This window comes from Oncorhynchus masou, chromosome 2 (genome assembly GCF_036934945.1).
Source record: "Oncorhynchus masou masou isolate Uvic2021 chromosome 2, UVic_Omas_1.1, whole genome shotgun sequence".
Lineage (NCBI taxonomy): Eukaryota > Metazoa > Chordata > Actinopteri > Salmoniformes > Salmonidae > Oncorhynchus > Oncorhynchus masou.
In genome coordinates, this window is record NC_088213.1 from 7,231,684 (window position 1) to 7,252,999 (window position 21,316).

Below are 21,316 nucleotides of genomic sequence, written 5' to 3' on the forward strand. Positions count from 1 at the left end.
GAGCCCTATAGATCCATCAGAGCCCTATAGATCCATCAGAGCCCTATAGATCCATCAGAGCCCTATAGATCCATCAGAGCCTTATAGATTCATCAGAGCCCTAAAAACTCCTCAGATATCAGAGCCCTATAGATCCATCAGAGCCTTATAGATTCATCAGAGCACTATAGATCCATCAGAGCCCTATAGATCCATCAGAGCCCTATAGATCCATCAGAGCCCTATAGATCCATCAGAGCCCTATAGATCCATCAGAGCCCTATAGATCCATCAGAGCCTTATAGATTCATCAGAGCCCTATAGATCCATCAGAGCCCTATAGATTCATCAGAGCCCTATAGATCCATCAGAGCCCTATAGATCCATCAGAGCCCTATAGATCCATCAGAGCCCTATAGATCCATCAGATCACTATAGATCCATCAGAGCCCTATAGATCCATCAGAGCCCTGTAGATCCATCAGAGCACTATAGATCCATCAGAGCCTTATAGATCCATCAGAGCACTATAGATCCATCAGAGCCCTATAGATCCATCAGAGCCCTATAGATCCATCAGAGCCCTATAGATCCATCAGAGCCCTATAGATCCATCAGAGCACTATAGATCCATCAGAGCCCTATAGATCCATCAGAGCCCTATAGATCCATCAGAGCACTATAGATCCATCAGAGCCTTATAGATCCATCAGAACACTATAGATCCATCAGAGCCCTATAGATCCATCAGAGCCCTATAGATCCATCAGAGCCCTATAGATCCATCAGAGCCCTATAGATCCATCAGAGCCCTATAGATCCATCAGAGCCCTATAGATCCATCAGAGCCTTATAGATTCATCAGAGCCCTATAGATCCATCAGAGCCCTATAGATCCATCAGAGCCTTATAGATCCATCAGAGCCTTATAGATTCATCAGAGCCCTAAAAACTCCTCAGATTTCTGAGCCCGACAGATCCCTATAGGTCCCCCGGATCCCCCAGAGCCCTATGGATCCCCCAGAGCAGAATGTATCTCCCAGAGCCATCAGAGCACTACAGAGCCCAACAGATCCCCCAGAGCCCAACGGATCCCCCAGATCCTACCAGATCCCTCAGATCTCTGAGCCCTATAGATCCCAATATATCCCCTAAGAGCCCTACGGATCTCCCAGAGCCCTACGGACCCCTATACTTCCCTCAGATTTCTGAGCCCTATAGATCCATTAGAGCCCAATAGATCCATCAGAGCTCTATACATGCCTCAGATCCCCCAGAGCCCTACGGATCGCCGATAGCCCTATAGATCCCAACGGATCCCCCAGAGCCCTATACATCCCTCAGATTTATCAGAGCCCTCAGATCGCTATAGAACCCTCAGAGCCCTATACTGTAGATCCCCCAGAGCCCTGTAAGATCCCCTAGAATCCAACCAGACATCCCCCAGAGCCCTGTAAGATCCCCTAGAATCCAACCAGACATCCCCCAGAGCCCTATACTGTAGATTCCCCCAGAGCCCTGTAAGATCCCCTAGAATCCAACCAGACATCCCCCAGAGCCCTGTAAGATCCCCTAGAATCCAACCAGACATCCCCCAGAGCCCTATACTGTAGATTCCCCCAGAGCCCTGTAAGATCCTCTAGAATCCAACCAGACATCCCTCAGAGCCCCACAGATCCCTCAGAGCCGTATATTGATTTTAATTGTATTTCGCCTTTATTCAACTAGGTAATTCAGCTAAGAACATATTCTTACTTTCAATGATGGCTTAGGAACAGTGGGATAGCTGCCTTGTTCAAAGGCAGAACAACAGGTTTTTACCTTGTCAGCTTGGTGATTCGATCTTGCAAACCTTTCGGTTACTAGTCCAACACTCTAATAGCTAGGCTATCCTGCCGCCCAGTATATATCCCTCAGAGCCCTATGGATCCTGGTCAAATGTAGGACACTTCTGTATAGAATAGGGTACCATTTGGGATGAAATCCTTTCCATTTATTCCAGTCCCCACCCTGTGTTATCATGCAGAAGTTTCATCACTGTGTAGTGTACTACTTTTGGGTACACCCTATGGGCCCTGGTCAGAAGAATGAATATTAAAATGTATATACTGTCACGTTTGTGTCCAGGAAACACTGAGAATCTGTCCAACCCATTTGAAGGAGCCTCAACCTCCTTTGGATCCATTGGACTGGCGTTTTACAATGGGCTCTGGGCCTACGATGGGTGGTAAGACTACATCTGCATCCCAAATGGCGCCCTACTTCCTAAATAGGTCAATACTTTTGACCAGGGCCCGTAGCACTCTAGTCAGGGCCCGTAACTCTCTAGTCAGGGCCCGTAGCGCTCTCGTCAGGGCCCGTAGTGCTCTAGTCAGGTGGGCCCGTAGCGCTCTAGTCAGGAAGGCCCATAGCATTCTAGTCACAGGGGCCGGTAATGCTCTAGTCAGGGGGCCGTAGTGCTCTAGTCAGGGGGGCCCACAGCGCTCTAGTCAGGGGGGCCCATGGCTCTCTAGTCAGGGCCCATAGCGCTCTAGTCAGGGGGGTCCATGGCTCTCTAGTCAGGGCCCATAGTGCTCTAGTCAGGGGGGCCCATGGCTCTCTAGTTAGGGCCCATAGTGCTCTATTCAGGGGGGCCCGTGGCGCTCTAGTCAGGGGGGCCCATAGTGCTCTAGTCAGGGGGGCCCGTGGTGCTCTAGTCAGGGGGGCCCGTGGTGCTCTAGTCAGGGGGGCCCGTGGTGCTCTAGTCAGGGGGGGCCCGTAGCGCTCTAGTCAGGGGGGGCCCGTAGCTCTCTAGTCAGGGGGGCCCGTAGCTCTCTAGTCAGGGGGGCCCGTAGCGCTCTAGTCAGGAGGGGCCCATAGTGCTCTAGTCAGGGCCCATAGCACTCTAGTCAGAGGGGCCCGGAGTGCTCTAGTCAGGGCCCATAGCGCTCTAGTCAGGGGGGCCTGTAGTGCTCTAATCAGGGAGGCCCGTGGCGCTCTAGTCAGGGGGGTCCGTAGCGTTCTAGTCAGGGGAGGCCTGTAGCGTTCTAGTCAGTGCTCGTGGCGCTCTAGTCAGGGGGGCCCATAGCACTCTAGTCAGGGGGCCCCGTAGCGCTCTAGTCAGGGGGGCCCGTAGCGCTCTCGTCAGGAGGGCCCGTAGAGCTCTAGTCAGGGGGCCCCGTAGCGCTCTAGTCAGGGGGGCCTGTAGAGCTCTAGTCAGGGGGCCCCGTAGCGCTCTAGTCAGGGGGGCCCGTAGCGCTCTCGTCAGGGGGACCCATAGCGCTCTAGTCAGGGGGGCCCGTAGCGCTCTAGTCAGGGCCCGTAGCGCTCTAGTCAGGGGGGCCCATAGCGCTCTAGTCAGGGGGCCCCGTAGCGCTCTAGTCAGGGGAGCCCATAGCGCTCTAGTCAGGGGGGCCCGTAGCGCTCTCGTCAGGGGGGCCCGTAGCGCTCTCGTCAGGGGGCCCCGTAGCGCTCTAGTCAGGGGGGCCCATAGCGCTCTAGTCAGGGGGGCCCCGTAGCGCTCTAGTCAGGGGGCCCCGTAGCGCTCTAGTCAGGGGGGCCCGTAGCGCTCTCGTCAGGAGGGCCCGTAGCGTTCTAGTCAAGGCCCATAGAGCTTTAGCCTAAAGTAGTCCACTAAGTAGGGGGACGGGTACCATTGGGGATGTATCCTATCTCTCTGTTCTTATCACTTCCTCAATAAAACAGTTTTATGGTTTTGAGATTTCTGTTTTGAATGTCAACCCAATCTGTTTATATATGGTTCTATAAACACGTGTTGTCTCTCAGGAATCAGCTGAACTTTATAACAGAGGAGCTGGAAAACCCATACAGGTGAGTGTCCATACAGCTGACATTTAGGGTGCGTCCACGATGGGCCCTGGTCAACAGTAGTGAACTATGTAAGGAACAGGGTGCCATTTGGGACTTAGACTGGATTTCCACTCATTCATCAGAGTCTCCAAAGTGACTACCAGTGCAGTGAGTGCATCATATACTGCTCACTAGTAGCAGTGCGTGGGTAATATCACTAGGGAAGCCAAGTGTGGGTAATATCACTGAGGAAGCCAAGCGTGGGTAATATCACTGAAGAAGCCAAGTGTGGGTAATATCACTGGGGAAGCCAAGTGTGGCTAATATCACTGAGGAAGCCAAGTGTGGGTTATATCACTGGGGAAGCCAAGTGTGGGTAATATCACTGAGGAAGCCAAGTGTGGGTAATATCACTGGGGAAGCCAAGTGTGGGTAATATCACTGGGGAAGCCAAGTGTGGGTAATATCACTGAGGAAGCCAAGTGTGGGTAATATCACTGGGGAAGCCAAGTGTGGGTAATATCACTGGGGAAGCCAAGTGTGGGTAATATCACTGGGGAAGCCAAGTGTGGGTAATATCACTGGGGAAGCCAATTTTAATTTTAATTTTACCTTTATTTAACCAGGCAAGTCAGTTAAGAACACATTCTTATTTTCAATGACGGCCCAAGTGTGGGTAATATCACTGAGGAAGCCAAGCGTGGGTAATATCACTGAAGAAGCCAAGTGTGGGTAATATCACTGGGGAAGCCAAGTGTGGGTAATATCACTGGGGAAGCCAAACGTGGGTAATATCACTGGGGAAGCCAAGTGTGGGTAATATCACTGAGGAAGCCAAGCCAGTTTAAAAGCCATTAAACAAATTAGTACAATCAACATAGCTAAATATCATGTGACTATCCAAAGTACTTGTGTGTGTGTTCAAGTATAAAAAAACTTGTTGACTCACCCTATTTGTAGACGAGTTGAACACCAGTGCCATCCTCCTCTCTTTCATGTTCGCTTTTAGTTTGTAGACGAGGCAACCTGGCTAAAAAACTTACTAGACTAGCTTCCTCGCTGGGCAACAATGAACCAGCTACGTTATTTAGCTAGTTAATGTAATGTAATATCTAGGCTACATATTGAACATCGTCTCAGGCCAGTGGCACAACCTGTGCATTTATGGCTTGATCAGAATCGCTGTTATCATCTTTGGCCTGTACAGAGAATTAAGTAAAAACCAGTCCAAATCTCCGTGTCCATCTATCCATGGTTTAGGAAAGGGCTGATTTAGCTAACTAGCTACTGCAGGACACTGTCACGCCCTGGTCTTAGTATTTTGTGTTTTCTTTATTATTTTGGTCAGGCCAGGGTGTGACATGGATTATTTATGTGGTGTGTTTTGTCTAGGTTTTTTTTGTAGGTTATGGGATTGTGGTTAGTGGGGTTGTCTAGAAAAGTCTATGGTTGCCTGGAGTGGTTCTCAATCAGAGGCAGGTGATTATCGTTGTCTCTGATCGGGAACAATATTTAGGCAGCCATATTCTTTGAGTGTTTCGTGGGTGATTGTTCCTGTCTCTGTTTGTTTGCACCAGATAGGGCTGTTTTGGGTTTTCACGGTTATTGTTTTTGTATACTGTTTGTGTTTATTAAAGATGTATACAAATAACTGCATTTTGGTCCTCCTCTCTTTCGACGGAAGAAAACCAGAAACAGACAAGTTTTTCTGACAATGATTACATTTTGCCTAGGATGTGATTTGATTGGTGTGAAGCCAAATCCAAAGTGGCCTCCCTTGTGGGGTGGTTTTGCTGCACCAGGACTATCCACAGTTGAGCTCATCTCAATGATGATTGGTTAATTATTTTATTTTAAAAAATATCAAAGGAAGTCAAATGCTCGCTGGCATCAATCAATCAAATGCTCCTGCGGTAACATGTCATACTCATTTTGGCCAGACAGCATCAGATACATCTGCTACACATACTGAGACAGAGGGGCGCTGTTTCCCTCGCTCTCATGATTTCTCTGATGAGATAGATTCAGCCACTTGAGGTTGTGAGAATGTTTGATTCAGCCACTTCAATTGATTCAGCCACTTCAATTGATTCAATCATCTCAATTGATTCAGCCATCTCAATTGATTCAATCATCTCAATTGATTCAGCCATCACAATTGATTCAGCCACTTCAATTGATTCAGCCACCTCAATTGATTCAGCCACTTAAGAATTGATTCAGCCACTTCAATTGATTCAGCCATCTCAATTGATTCAGCCACTTCAATTGATTCAGCCACTTAAGAATTGATTCAGCCACTTCAATTGATTCAGCCATCTCAATTGATTCAGCCACTTCAATTGATTCAGCCACCTCAATTGATTCAGCCACTTCAATTGATTCAGCCACCTCAATTGATTCAGCCACTTCAATTGATTCAGCCACTTCAATTGATTCAGCCACTTCAATTGATTCAGCCACAGATAAATTGATTTAATAATTGTATTTGTTTTATTGGTCTGATTTTCGGGGAAGCCTGGGTTCCCTTGGCATTCACACACCACTGCCTTTCCTGGTGGGGAGACAACAAGAGTTTAATCAACTCTGTCTCTATCTGTGTGCTATATAATCCACTAACACTGGTCTCTGTGTAACATGTGTTGGTTGTAGTCTCTCTATCTCACACTAACTCTCTGTCTCTGTCTCCATCTGTGTGCTACATAATCCTCTCTATCTCACACTAACACTCTCTCTATATCTCTCTCTCTATATCACTCTCTATATATATATATCTCTCTCTCTCTATCTCACTCTAACAGAAACCTTCCCCTGGCCATTATCATTGGTATTCCCTTGGTGTCTGTGAGCTATGTGCTGGTCAACATTGCCTACTTCAGCGCCATGACCACTACGGAACTACTGCAGTCTCCCGCTGTTGCTGTGGTAAGAGGGTCGTCATGGAGATAGACAGAGGAAGCCATTGGTGTGGCTCATCATATCTCCCTTAGCAAGAACAAGACACATTCTTTCAATAACAAACAGTTACATTTTATTTATTGTCCCCCCCCCACCGTGTCCTCGGAGGGACTTGTTTGTGCCCCTTAGACTTTTGGTGACAGAGTGCTGTACCCCCTGTCGTGGGTAGTCCCTGTGTTTGTCGTCTTCTGCCCCTTAGACTTTTGGTGAGAGAGTGCTGTACCCCCTGTCGTGGGTAGTCCCTGTGTTTGTCGTCTTCTGCCCCTTAGACTTTTGGTGACAGAGTGCTGTACCCCCTGTCGTGGGTAGTCCCTGTGTTTGTCGTCTTCTGCCCCTTAGACTTTTGGTGACAGAGTGCTGTACCCCCTGTCGTGGGTAGTCCCTGTGTTTGTCGTCTTCTCCACCTTCGGAGCGGCCAATGGGAGCTGCTTCACAGCCGGCAGGTAAAGGGACAACTTCAGGAAGACATTGTTTTTTGCTCATCAAATTTAATCAAAACAAATGTATTTTATAAAACCCTTTTTACATCAGCAGTTGTCACAAAGTGTTTAACAGATTGAATCTGCTTTTCTAAAAGAACAGAGCACAAGCAGAGTTAAAAATGGTGAGAAGAAAGAAAGAAAACCAAATTCAGGTTCAACATATTGCCAATATTATGCTGAACTAACATGTTTGTGCTCTGTCCCACCTCAGGTTGACCTATGTGGCAGGAAGAGAGGGTCACATGGTAAAGATATTGTCCTACATCAGTCTGAAGCGTTACACTCCTTCCCCCGCCATCATCTTCAATGTAAGTCGGAGATACAGTGCAAAAGTATTCATCACACTTGGTGTGTGTTTTTCCTATTTTGTTGCATTATAACCTCTAATTTAAATATATTTTTATTTGGATTTCATGTAATGGACATACACAAAATAGTACAAATTGGTGAATCTCTTATTTTGAAACCTTTCAAAAAAACTTTAAGGAAAAAGCATGATCTGAGAACGGCGCTCAGAACCCAAAACAACCAGTGGAATGTCCGCCATTTTGGAGTCAACAAAGATAGAAATAACACCATAAATATTCACTTACCTTTGATCTTCATCAGAATGCACTCCCAGGAATCCCAGTTCCACAATAAATGACTGATTTGTTCCATAAAGTCAATCATTTATGTCCAAATAGCCACTTGTTGTTAGCGTGTTCAGCCCAGTAATCCATCTTCATGAGGCGCAGGCACTTTGTCCAGACAAAAACTAGAACAATTCTGTTACAGTCCTTGAGAAACATGTCAAACTATGTATGGAATCATCCTGTTTGCAATAAGGCACTAAAGTAAAACTGAAAAAAATGTGGCTAGGAACTTAACTTTTTGTCCTGAATACAAAGCGTTATGTTTGGGGCAAATTGAACACGTCACATGACTGAGCACCAGCCTTCATATTTTCCAGCATGGTGGTCGCTGCATCATCATTTATCCTTTCAGGGGACGGGTGAGCTAACGTAGGCTAATGTGATTTGCATGAGGTTGTAAGTAAACAAGAAAATTTGCCAGGACAAATTTTGAACAGAAATGCAAAGGTTCATTTGATCAGTCTGACTTTGCACACACACTGCTGCTGACTAGTGGCCAAAATCTAAATTGCAGCTGGGCTGGAATATTTCATTATGGGTTTTCTCTTGCATTTCCAAGATGATGGTCAAAAAAAAAGAAAAAAGAAAGGGTATTTTTTCTTTGTATTATCTTTTGCCAGACCTACTGTGTTATATTCTCCAACAGTCCTTTCACATTTACATAAACTACAAAGTGTTTCCTTTCAAATGGTACCAAGAATATGCATATGCTTGCTCCAAGGCCTGAGTTACAGGCAGTTAGATTTGGGTATGTGGTTTTAGGCAAAACATTGAACAAAAAGGGGCGGACCCTTAAGATGTTGTTAACAAGAAGACTTTGAATGTTCCTGAGTGGCCTAGTTACAGTTTGGACTTAAATCGTGTTGAGAATCTCTGCACATCAGTTGGTAGAGCATGGTGCTTGCAGTGTAAAGACAGTAGGTTTAATTACCAGGAAGAAACAAACAGAAAATGTCTGCATGAATGACTGTAAGTCGCTTTGGATAAAAGTGTCTGATAAATTACATTATATATTATAGCAATGATCAACTACCAACTAACACATTACTGCCCCCCAGTGGCCTAACCTATAACCTGACCCATCACTTTATACATTACTGCCCCCCAGTGGCCTAACCTATAACCTGACCCATCACTTTATACATTACTGCCCCCCAGTGGTCTAACCTATAACCTGACCCATCACTTTATACATTACTGCCCCCCAGTGGTCTAACCTATAACCTGACCCATCACTTTATACATTACTGCCCCCCAGTGGTCTAACCTATAACCTGACCCATCACTTTATACATTACTGCCCCCCAGTGGTCTAACCTATAACCTGACCCATCACTTTATACATTACTGCCCCCCAGTGGTCTAACCTATAACCTGACCCATCACTTTATACATTACTGCCCCCCAGTGGTCTAACCTATAACCTGACCCATCACTTTATACATTACTGCCCCCCAGTGGTCTAACCTATAACCTGACCCATCACTTTATACATTACTGCCCCCAGTGGTCTAACCTATAACCTGACCAATCACTTTATACATTACTGCCCCCCAGTGGTCTAACCTATAACCTGACCCATCACTTTATACATTACTGCCCCCCAGTGGTCTAACCTATAACCTGACCCATCACTTTATACATTACCCCCCCCCAGTGGTCTAACCTATAACCTGACCCATCACTTTATACATTACTGCCCCCCAGTGGTCTAACCTATAACCTGACCCATCACTTTATACATTACTGCCCCCCAGTGGCCTAACCTATAACCTGACCCATCACTTTATACATTACTGCCCCCCAATGGCCTAACCTATAACCTGACACATCACTTTATACATTACTGCCCCCCAGTGGCCTAACCTATAACCTGACCCATCACTTTATACATTACTGCCCCCTAGTGGCCTAACCTATAACCTGACCCATCACTTTATACATTACTGGTCCCCAGTGGCCTAACCTATAACCTGACCCATCACTTTATACATTACTGCCCCCCAGTGGTCTAACCTATAACCTGACTCATCACTTTATACATTACTGCCCCCCAGTGGCCTAACCTATAACCTGACCTATCACTTTATACATTACTGCCCCCCAGTGGTCTAACCTATAACCTGACCCATCACTTTATACATTACTGCCCCCCCAGTGGTCTAACCTATAACCTGACCCATCACTTTATACATTACTGGTCCCCAGTGGCCTAACCTATAACCTGACCTATCACTTTATACATTACTGCCCCCTAGTGGCCTAACCTATAACCTGACCCATCACTTTATACATTACTGGTCCCCAGTGGCCTAACCTATAACCTGACCCATCACTTTATACATTACTGCCCCCCAGTGGTCTAACCTATAACCTGACCCATCATTTTATACATTACTGCCCCCCAGTGGCCTAACCTATAACCTGACCCATCACTTTATACATTACTGCCCCCCAGTGGTCTAACCTATAACCTGACCCATCACTTTATACATTACTGACCCCCCAGTGGCCTAACCTATAACCTGACCCATCACTTTATACATTAATGCCCCCCAGTGGCCAAACCTATAACCTGACCCATCACTTTATACATTACTGCCCCCCAGTGGTCTAACCTATAACCTGACCCATCACTTTATACATTACTGCCCCCCAGTGGCCTAACCTATAACCTGACCCATCACTTTATACATTACTGCCCCCCAGTGGCCTAACCTATAACCTGACCCATCACTTTATACATTACTGCCCCCCAGTGGTCTAACCTATAACCTGACCTATCACTTTATACATTACTGCCCCCCAGTGTTCTAACCTATAACCTGACCCATTACTTTATACATTACTGCCCCCCAGTGGCCTAACCTATAACCTGACCCATCACTTTATACATTACTGCCCCCCAGTGGTCTAACCTATAACCTGACCCATCACTTTATACATTACTGCCCCCCAGTGGTCTAACCTATAACCTGACCCATCACTTTATACATTACTGCCCCCCCCCAGTGGTCTAACCTATAACCTGACCTATCACTTTATACATTACTGCCCCCCAGTGGTCTAACCTATAACCTGACCCATCACTTTATACATTACTGCCCCCCCCCCAGTGGACTAACCTATAACCCGACCCATCACTTTATACATTACTGCCCCCCAGTGGTCTAACCTATAACCTGACCCATCACTTTATACATTACTGCCCCCAGTGGTCTAACCTATAACCTGACCCATCACTTTATACATTACTGCCCCCCAGTGGTCTAACCTATAACCTGACCCATCACTTTATACATTACTGCCCCCCCAGTGGTCTAACCTATAACCTGACCCAACACTTTATACATTACTGCCCCCCAGTGGTCTAACCTATAACCTGACCCATCACTTTATACATTACTGCCACCCAGTGGTCTAACCTATAACCTGACCCATCACTTTATACATTACTGCCCCCCAGTGGTCTAACCTATAACCTGACCCATCACTTTATACATTACTGCCCCCCAGTGGTCTAACCTATAACCTGACCCATCACTTTATAGATTACTGCCCCCCCCCAGTGGTCTAACCTATAACCTGACCCATCACTTTATACATTACTGCCCCCCAGTGGTCTAACCTATAACCTGACCCATCACTTTATACATTACTGCCCCCCAGTGGCCTAACCTATAACCTGACCCATCACTTTATACATTAATGCCCCCCAGTGGCCTAACCTATAACCTGACCCATCACTTTATACATTACTGCCCCCCAGTGGTCTAACCTATAACCTGACCCATCACTTTATACATTAATGCCCCCCAGTGGCCTAACCTATAACCTGACCCATCACTTTATACATTACTGCCCCCCAGTGGCCTAACCTATAACCTGACCCATCACTTTATACATTACTGACCCCCCCAGTGACCTTTTTTTTTCTCAAGTTCCTTAAATGTGCTGCTTCAGTTTACCCTGTTGTGGTGGCTGTTGTGATTGTAGGGTATTCTGGCCGTACTCTACATTATCACAGCAGACATCAACACCCTGATCAACTACTTCAGTTTACCCTGTTGTGGTGGTTGTTGTGATTGTAGGGTATTCTGGCCGTACTCTACATTATCACAGCAGACATCAACACCCTGATCAACTACTTCAGTTTACCCTGTTGTGGTGGTTGTTGTGATTGTAGGGTATTCTGGCCGTACTCTACATTATCACAGCAGACATCAACACCCTGATCAACTACTTCAGTTTACCCTGTTGTGGTGGTTGTTGTGATTGTAGGGTATTCTGGCCGTACTCTACATTATCACAGCAGACATCAACACCCTGATCAACTACTTCAGTTTACCCTGTTGTGGTGGTTGTTGTGATTGTAGGGTATTCTGGCCGTACTCTACATTATCACAGCAGACATCAACACCCTGATCAACTACTTCAGTTTACCCTGTTGTGGTGGTTGTTGTGATTGTAGGGTATTCTGGCCGTACTCTACATTATCCCGGCAGACATCAACACCCTGATCAACTACTTCAGTTTCGCCCAGTGGGCTATCTACGGACTCACAGCTCTCGCTCTCATCGTCATGCGCTTCACCAGGAAGGAACTCAAGAGGCCCGTCAAGGTAAGACTAGATTCACATTGTCATACATCCAAGTCCTGTATATTAATTTTTGTATTCAGCCTTTATTTAACTGGGCAAGTCAGATAAGAACAAATTATTATTTTCAATGATAGCCTAGGAACAGTGGGTTGACTGCCTGTTTAGGGGAACAGTGGGTTAACTGCCTTGTTCAGGGGAACAGTGGGTTAACTGCCTTGTTCAGGGGAACAGTGGGTTAACTGCCTTGTTCAGGGGAACAGTGGGTTAACTGCCTTGTTCAGGGGAACAGTGGGTTAACTGCCTTGCTCAGGGGAACAGTGGGTTAACTGCCTTGTTCAGGGGCAGAACGACATATTTTTTTACCTTGTCAGCTCAGGGATTCGATCTAGAAACCTTTCAGTTACTGGCCCAAAGCTCTAACCAGTAGGCTACCTGCAGCCCCTCATCTCTTGGCTATTGGAAGAACATAGTTAATTTCTTGAAACTCCCCATCCCGGATCCGGGATCGTGACTAAAGCCTCAGGCTCATTAGCATAACGCAACGTTAACGATTTCTGAAAATCGCAAATCAAATGAAAATAATGCGCCTACTCTCAAGCTTAGCCTTTTCTTAACAACACTTTCATCTCAGATTTTCAAAATATGCTTTTGAACCATAGCAATTCACTAATTTGTGTAAGAGTATGCTAAGCTAGCTTAGCATTTTGAGTAGCATTTAGCACGCAACATTTTCACAAAAACCAGATAACCAAATAAATAAAATCATTTACCTTTGAAGAGCTTCGGATGTTTTCAATGAGGAGACTCTCAGTTACATAGCAAATGTGCAGTTTTTCCTGAAAGCGTCTTTGTGTAAGAGAAATCGCTCCGTTTTGTACATCACATTTGGCTACTGAAACGAACCGAAAATTCAGTCACCTACAACGTCAAACTTTTTCCGAATTAACTCCATAATATCGACCGAAACATGGCAAACGTTGTTTGGAATCAATCCTCAAGGTGTTTTTTCAAATATCTCTTCATTGATATATCGTTCGTGGAAGCCTGCATTCTTCTCTGAATTCCATGGAAAAATACTTGCAGCTGACTTTTGCGCACCAATTTCGGCGCAGGACACCGGGCGGACACCTGGTAAATGTGGTCTCTTATGGTCAATCTTCCAATGATATGCCTACAAATACGTCACAATGCTGCAGACACCTTGGAGAAATGGCAGAAAGGACAGACTTACTCCTCTCGCATTCACAGCCATATAAGGAGACAATGGAAAACAGAGCCTCAAAAATCCTGCTGATTTCCTGGATGCCGTTTCATCTTGGTTTTGCCTGTAGCTCACGTTCTAGGGCACGCACAGAAAATATCTTTGCAGTTCTGGACACGTCAGAGTGTTTTCTTTCCAAAGCTACCAATTATATGCATAGTCGAGCATCTTTTTTTTATTATTATTATTATTATTATATTATCTTTTTGTGACAAAATATTGCGCTTAAAACGGGCACGTCTTTTTATCCAAAAATGATATAGCGCCCCCAGAGTTTCAACAGGTTAAAAATATCATGTTGAGCTCGTGGACAGTCAGTCGTTACATCCATAGCTCTGTCTATACATTTTAGAGTGGTTCCATTTCTCCAGTCACATCCCTCAGCTGGTTACCACAACAAATGGGGTGGTAACCTGTTTTTAGAGCAATACTGTCCCAGATCCCTCCTGTGAGACTGACAGGTGGTTATGTCCTGGTTGTCCCCCAACAGTGTCCCATGCCCATAGCAGTGCTGGTGGTGATCGTGTCCTGCTACCTGGTCCTAGCACCGATCATAGACAAGCCAGAGCTGGAGTATCTGTACTGTACCATCTTCATCCTCAGCGGTCTGCTGCTCTACTTCCCCTTCGTTCATCGCAGGTTCAGCTGGACACACAGGGTCATGAGTGAGTAACTACCCACTGCTCAGAGTTGTTGACACTCGAGTGTTGAGAGAGAGCATTTATCTCAAAATGGCCGCCTATTCCCTTTGGAGTGCACTCGAAGACAACGCTGGCTTATGTCCCTAAATTGGCCCCTTATTCCCTGTGTAGTGCACTACCCTATGGGCCCTGGTGAAAGGTAGTGCACTATAATATAGGGGATAGGGTGCCATTTGGGAAGCAGACACTATTATCTTCTGCAACTTGGGTCTTTATGTATCAAAATGTTGTATTCCTCAGTGAGCCTTAGTGGAGTTCTTCCCTTTACATAACTACAGTCATTGTGGAGTTCAACTCAGAAGGTCACAGAGCCTATAGATCATGCTGTGATTGGGCTGATGTCACCTTTATCAACCTTTTTATTAAAGTTTATTTATTTATTATTCACCTTTTAATTAGCCTGATTGGTCCAATCTGACCTTTAACCTCTCACCTCCCCTGCAGGGCCAATCACCATGCATCTCCAGCTGCTGATGGAGGTTGTTCCTCCTGAGAAAAACGAATAGAGGAAGATAATAAACAGCCTAAACTGACTGATGTGGACAAATGTATGGTGCATCCCAAATGGTACCCTTTTCCCTATGTGGTGCACTACCCCATAGGCCCTAGTCAAAAGTAGTGCACTACTTAGGGAATAGGGTGCCAATTGAGACACAGACTTAGAAATTAAGGTTCTGTCCTGTGTCATAATGAACGTTCTGTACTGTCTCATAATGAACGTTCTGTACTGTGTCATAATGAACGTTCTGTACTGTGTCATAATGAAGGTACTGTCCTGTCTCATAATGAACATTCTGTACTGTGTCATAATGCTGGAATCCTGTCTGTTTCTCTCCCATGAGACTTTCGCCAATATAGATTGTCTATTTAATGCCCCTCTGTGTTTAAACTCTGCTTAGGAGGACATATTTGCTTTTAGGATACTGCCAATTTATATTGAAGACATAGAGGCTCTGCTTAGCAGGTTGGCATCAGCCGTCTACATGGTCTGGATCCCAAACTAATTGACTGGATATAGGAGGTCAATGGCTGCTTCTCAAATCACACCCTATGCCCTAGGGAACGGGGCGCCATCTCAAATCACACCCTATGCTCTAGGGAACGGGGCGCCATCTCAAATCACACCCTATGCCCTAGGGAACGAGGCGCCATTGGTCTGTGTCTCAAATCACACCCTATGCCCCAGGGAACGGGGCGCCATCTCAAATCACACCCTATGCCCGAGGGAACGGGGCGCCATTGGTCTGTGTCTCAAATCACACCCTATGCTCTAGGGAACGGGGCGCCATCTCAAATCACACCCTAGGGAACGGGGCGCCATTGGTCTGTGTCTCAAATCACACCCTATGCCCTAGGGAACGGGGCGCCATCTCAAATCACACCCTATGCCCTAGGGAACGGGGCGCCATCTCAAATCACACCCTATGCTCTAGGGAACGGGGCGCCATCTCAAATCACACCCTATGCCCTAGGGAACGGGGCGCCATTGGTCTGTGTCTCAAATCACACCCTATGCTCTAGGGAACGGGGCGCCATCTCAAATCACACCCTAGGGAACGGGGCGCCATCTCAAATCACACCCTATGCCCTAGGGAACGGGGCGCCATCTCAAATCACACCCTATGCCCTAGGGAACGAGGTGCCATCTCAAATCACACCCTATGCCCTAGGGAACGGGGCGCCATCTCAAATCACACCCTATGCCCTAGGGAACGGGGTGCCATCTCAAATCACACCCTATGCCCTAGGGAACGGGGTGCCATCTCAAATCACACCCTATGCCCTAGGGAACGGGGTGCCATCTCAAATCACACCCTATGCCCCAGGGAACGAGGCGCCATCTCAAATCACACCCTATGCCCTAGGGAACGGGGTGCCATCTCAAATCACACCCTATGCCCTAGGGAACGGGGTGCCATTGGAGACCCTGACAATATGCTGTTCTTGTACATGACTAGTGAGAACATAAGAGACCAAAATGATGTCATATTTTCTTGCTTTTTATTTGTCCTCGACATTGTTAAAAATCCCTCATGTTTGCGCTGTTCAAGCACTTGTATATAATCTAAGGTTTAAATTGTATTTGACAAGTTAAAAGACATTTGTCCCTTGTTGTCTTCTATCTCTCCACCAGCTGCCAGTTGAACCTGGGGACACGGTTCATCTTATAGTGCCTATTGTGTGATGTATTCGTGTCACTCTAAACTCAATGGAGATTTTATACTACTGACTTCAACAGTTTCAAAACATCTTCTCTTCTCCGAGTTGAAAAGTAGATAGTGAGTTGTTGTGTTTGTGAATAAAACAGTTTACCCTTCAATTAACTTTCTCTTCTACTCCAACAGCATCATTGAATTCTATCGAAAAAGTTAAACCATCCGAACTTCCCAACCGTCTCCAAAATGTAAACGTACCATGTGCTCCGCTAAATTTATATCGTATGTCTGTCGATTCATTAAACATGTAAAATCCTGATTGCACAAAACTCGTATTTCTCTGTTATTCCTTAGAATTCATCCGGTTTAGGTTTCTCTTCTATGATACATTTATTTAAATACGACTCCCATCTCAATATATTATTCCAGCAGATCATTTTGGGCAACACAACGTATTACATTGAAATTGCCTCGCCAATATTTTTTAAATGAATTATTCTCTCAATTCAACCTAAACAACCGATTAAAAACTTTCAGTTCATATCTTATACAAACACTAGCGACTGTATTTTTCCAGGCAAAACATACAAATAGTTGAATTACAATCTAAAATCAATTTTAGTCTATCGGTCTCAAGGCTGAGATACGAACCTCAGTCTCCCACGTTGTCGTCAAAAACTTTACCGCTGAACCACCAACGCTATTGAAAGTTTCCTCGCCAATAACGATGTTATTATAATTGTCTGTAGTCGCCAACTCCGGCACCGAGAATTCCCAGAAAATAGTCCTAATTTAAACCCTTCCCGACTATTTTAGCAGTATCAGCTTCCATTCAGGGTTCATCATCGTCTTTGTCTGAGTCAGACGCCATCTTCCCTTTTTGCCCATCTTTCCCTGGAGTTTCTGTTTACAATCGCAGCGCTGATTTTTTTTATCCACATGGAGCCTCGCATTCCCTAGCGAAAAGTCCGTTTTTATTACAATTGTAACATTTTAGCCCCCTCTTTCTCTCGTCCTTTCTGTTTCTACCTCCCGTTGCTCTGTCTTCTAGCACTGCCATTAAGAACTCATCTTTCTTATTCTCTTGACTGACCCTATATACTTCTAAAATGGATTCTTGTCCTTCTTCCCCTGCCCGTGGGTTCAGTAAGGCAATTAGGGGATATTGACTGACCTCTTCTCCTTTCTCAGCCTTGACTCTTTTTCTGGCTGCCGTCGTCTCACCACCACGACCCCATCATCGGGCGGCAGGGTAGCCTCGTGGTTAGAGCGTTGGACTAGTAACCGGAAGTTTGCAATCTACCAGGGTTGGGTATAATTTAGGCTTATGAGAGCCCTCCAGAGGAGCTGTGGGAGTTACCACTCTCTGTTAGAACAAATAAACAACGGACAGAGGGGCTATCATTGATTCCAGTTTTTCTTTATTTAAACGTCCATCAAATTCGTACTTACTCCTCCATGTCTGGCTAAAATAGGTGTTCCTCATCTTCTTCCTGCATATATTTCTCATCTCCCGTTCATTTCCTCCTCTGAGGATTTACTACTCATGTTTAATAAATCCCTGCCGCTCCTAGTAGCAATGTTCCTACTTACTATCTATGTGTATGTATTTCTATGTTCTATGTATGTGTTGTTTACCCTTACCTAGTTTTCTCCTTCTTTTTCTCCTTTGTGGAAATGTTGTCTATAGCGTGGTATTCATCACTATCTATGTGTATGTATTTCTATGTTCTATGTATGTGTTTACCATTACCTAGTTCTCTCCTTTGTTTTCTCCTTTGTGGAAACGTTGTCTATAGCGTTGACTCTCGATCAGATACCATGTCTCACCCTTACAGCTATAAGCTATTACCCAGAGGGTCGCAAATCCCTAGTTAACCTCCTATTTCATGTTGCCTCATAGGACTTTTAAAGGACACCAATATCTTGTCTCACTTCGCTATATTAGGCTTCCCTCTCTCCTGGAACCTCTTGTCTATAGATTTGGCTTTGATCCCATTCCTCTAGATTTTGTCTTCCCTCTCTCCTGGAACCTCTTGTCTATAGATTGGGCTTTGATCCCATTCCTCTAGATTTTGTCTTCCCTCTCTCCTGGAACCTCTTGTCTATAGATTTGGCTTTTATCCCATACCTCTAGATTTAGGCTTCCCTCTCTCCTGGAACCTCTTGTCTATAGATTTGGCTTTTATCCCATACCTCTAGATTTAGGCTTCCCTCTCCTCATTTGGACTGCCTGTCCCATCTTAATAACACCTCTGGCCTCCAAGGCACCCGAATCCATTAAGCTGGTTTATTTATGGTGTGCACTTACCCCAGGTTATCTCGAACCTGCCAGGGTTATAAATAACCCAGTGTATATCGGTCATACACAACCCATTGGATCTGTTTGGAATAGCAAAGCTCCTATTCTTGATCAATTCTGAACATTTTAGAACATTAAATCAAAGATAACTTAAATCATTCCCCCCAGAATCGAGAATAAAGGCCACTGACCTTGTCGCCGACTGGGAAAAGCTGATCGTTGGATCTAGTCCCCGTCCCTGTTGGTCGGGGGTGTACACCGGCCTGTTCTTTAACCTCAATTCAGAGGCCAGGTCTTACAATAACGGGACTAGACCCGCCCGCCCGTGGTTTTCGGCGTACGACCTTCAGATGACAGAGACAGTTATTTAGACCCAGCGTTCGAAGGACCAATTGTTAGAGGAATTAAATTCCTATATGTTTATTACCCAATTCAATGAATACACTCCGCCCATTTCTAAGGATTTGTAAGATACTCATTTGCATAAAATGGGCGGAGACCAGTCTCAAAATCAAGCACTAGCATTTATTCTGGAGAGTACTGAACATGATACAATTTACAACAGGTTATAAACTGAAAATGACGTCATTAGGTTTTAACCTCTCTGCGCACCAAACCCGTTAGCGGGATTAAATTTGACAACATACGGTGATCGCTACATAAATAGTCATATTAAATATTCATGAAAATATCTCACATGGTTCGAAAGCCTAGAATCTTGCTAATCCAACTGCGTTGTCAGATTTAAAAAATGATTTATTGCGAAAGAATACGCTGCGATTATCTGAGCACAGACCCCCATATCAAACTACTTATTCAGCCAGCACTTGCGTAACAAAATCACAGATTGCATTGAAATAAATCGTTTACCTTTGAAGATCTTGCTCTGGTTGCAATCCCAAGGCTCATTGTTACACAATGAATGGTCTTTTGTTCGGTTAAATCCATTTTTTATAGCCTAACACGAAACATTTTGCTCTCGTGTAACTCAATTTTCGACTTAACATCCAACGTAACATAGACAGACTTTCCCTGACTTCATCCAGTCATTTCCCTGACTTCATCCAGTCATTTCCCTGACTTCATCCAATCATTTCCCTGACTTCATCCAATCATTTCCCTGACTTCATCCAGTCATTTCCCTGACTTCATCCAGTCATTTCCCTGACTTCATCCAGTCATTTCCCTGACTTCATCCAGTCATTTCCCTGACTTCATCCAGTCATTTCCCTGACTTCATCCAGTCTTTTCCCTGACTTCATCCAGTCATTTCCCTGACTTCATCCAGTCATTTCCCTGACTTCATCCAGTCATTTCCCTGACTTCATCCAGTCATTTCCCTGACTTCATCCAGTCATTTCCCTGACTTCATCCAGTCATTTCCCTGACTTCATCCAGTCATTTCCCTGACTTTATCCAGTCATGTTTGGTTTCCTTGCAATCAACGGTTTGTTTGTAACACAGGGTTATCAACGCTTATTACGCACAGCAGTATTTCGGTGACTTGCATCTTCAGCTGTTTATTTATCCAACATCATGGCGAATAAGTCAAGGAAAGCTAATTCTAAGACTGGATATACGAAATGTAGAAATGTAGAAACAATTTTGGAGGAGTTGCTCTCATGCTAATGCCGTTGTTTGAAATGAATATAAAATATTATTTGTGATTGTTTTTACATTTTATTTGCAATATATAAAGACGTAATGAAATGGGTAAAGTACACTAGTCATTGTGAGTGAGGGTCTGTTTGTTTGAATGAGAATGACCATAGCCCATGTCTCTCTGTGTGTGTGTGGGAACACTAAAATAACACATCCTAGATCTGAATGAATGAAACATTCTTATTAAATACTTTTTCTTCACATACTTGAATGTGCTGACAACAAAATCATACAAAAATGATCAATGGAAATCAAATTTATCAACCCATGGAGGTCTGGATTTGGAGGCACACTCAAAATTAAAGTGGACAACCACACTACAGGCTGATCCAACTTTGATGTAATGTCTTTAAAACAAGTCAAAATGAGGCTCAGTAGTGTGTGTGGCCTCCACGTGCCTGTATGACCTCCCTACAATGCCTGGGCATGCTCCTGATGAGGTGGCGGATGGTCTCCTGAGGGATCTCCTCCCAGACCTGGACTAAAGCATCCACCAACTCCTGGACAGTCTGTGGTGCAACGTGGCATTGGTGGATGGAGCGAGACATGATGTCCCAGATGTGCTCAATTGGATTCAGGTCTGGGGAACGGGCGGGCCAGTCCATAGCATCAATGCCTTCCTCTTGCAGGAACTGCTGACACACTCCAGCCACATGAGGTCTAGCATGGTCTTGCATTAGGAGGAACCCAGGGCCAACCGCACCAGCATATCGTCTCACAAGTGGTCTGAGGATCTCATCTCGGTACCTAATGGCAGTCAGGCTACCTCTGGTGAGCACATGGAGGGCTGT

At 45.2% G+C, this 21,316-nt stretch overlaps 1 protein-coding gene across 1 annotated transcript in view; it reads left to right on the top strand.

Moving 5' to 3' along the window:
* Positions 1-16,729, top strand: part of LOC135554770 (b(0,+)-type amino acid transporter 1-like) — a 77,373-nt gene extending 60,644 nt beyond the window's left edge. Inside the window, exons 7-14 of the mRNA XM_064987205.1 lie at positions 2,107-2,206; positions 3,745-3,789; positions 6,570-6,693; positions 7,066-7,169; positions 7,420-7,516; positions 12,315-12,464; positions 14,195-14,369; positions 14,850-16,729. Of these exons, the coding sequence (XP_064843277.1) occupies positions 2,107-2,206; positions 3,745-3,789; positions 6,570-6,693; positions 7,066-7,169; positions 7,420-7,516; positions 12,315-12,464; positions 14,195-14,369; positions 14,850-14,911 (857 nt within the window). The 3' untranslated portion in view covers positions 14,912-16,729. The remainder of the gene's footprint in view (positions 1-2,106; positions 2,207-3,744; positions 3,790-6,569; positions 6,694-7,065; positions 7,170-7,419; positions 7,517-12,314; positions 12,465-14,194; positions 14,370-14,849) is intronic.
* The last annotated feature ends 4,587 nt before the right edge of the window (positions 16,730-21,316 follow it).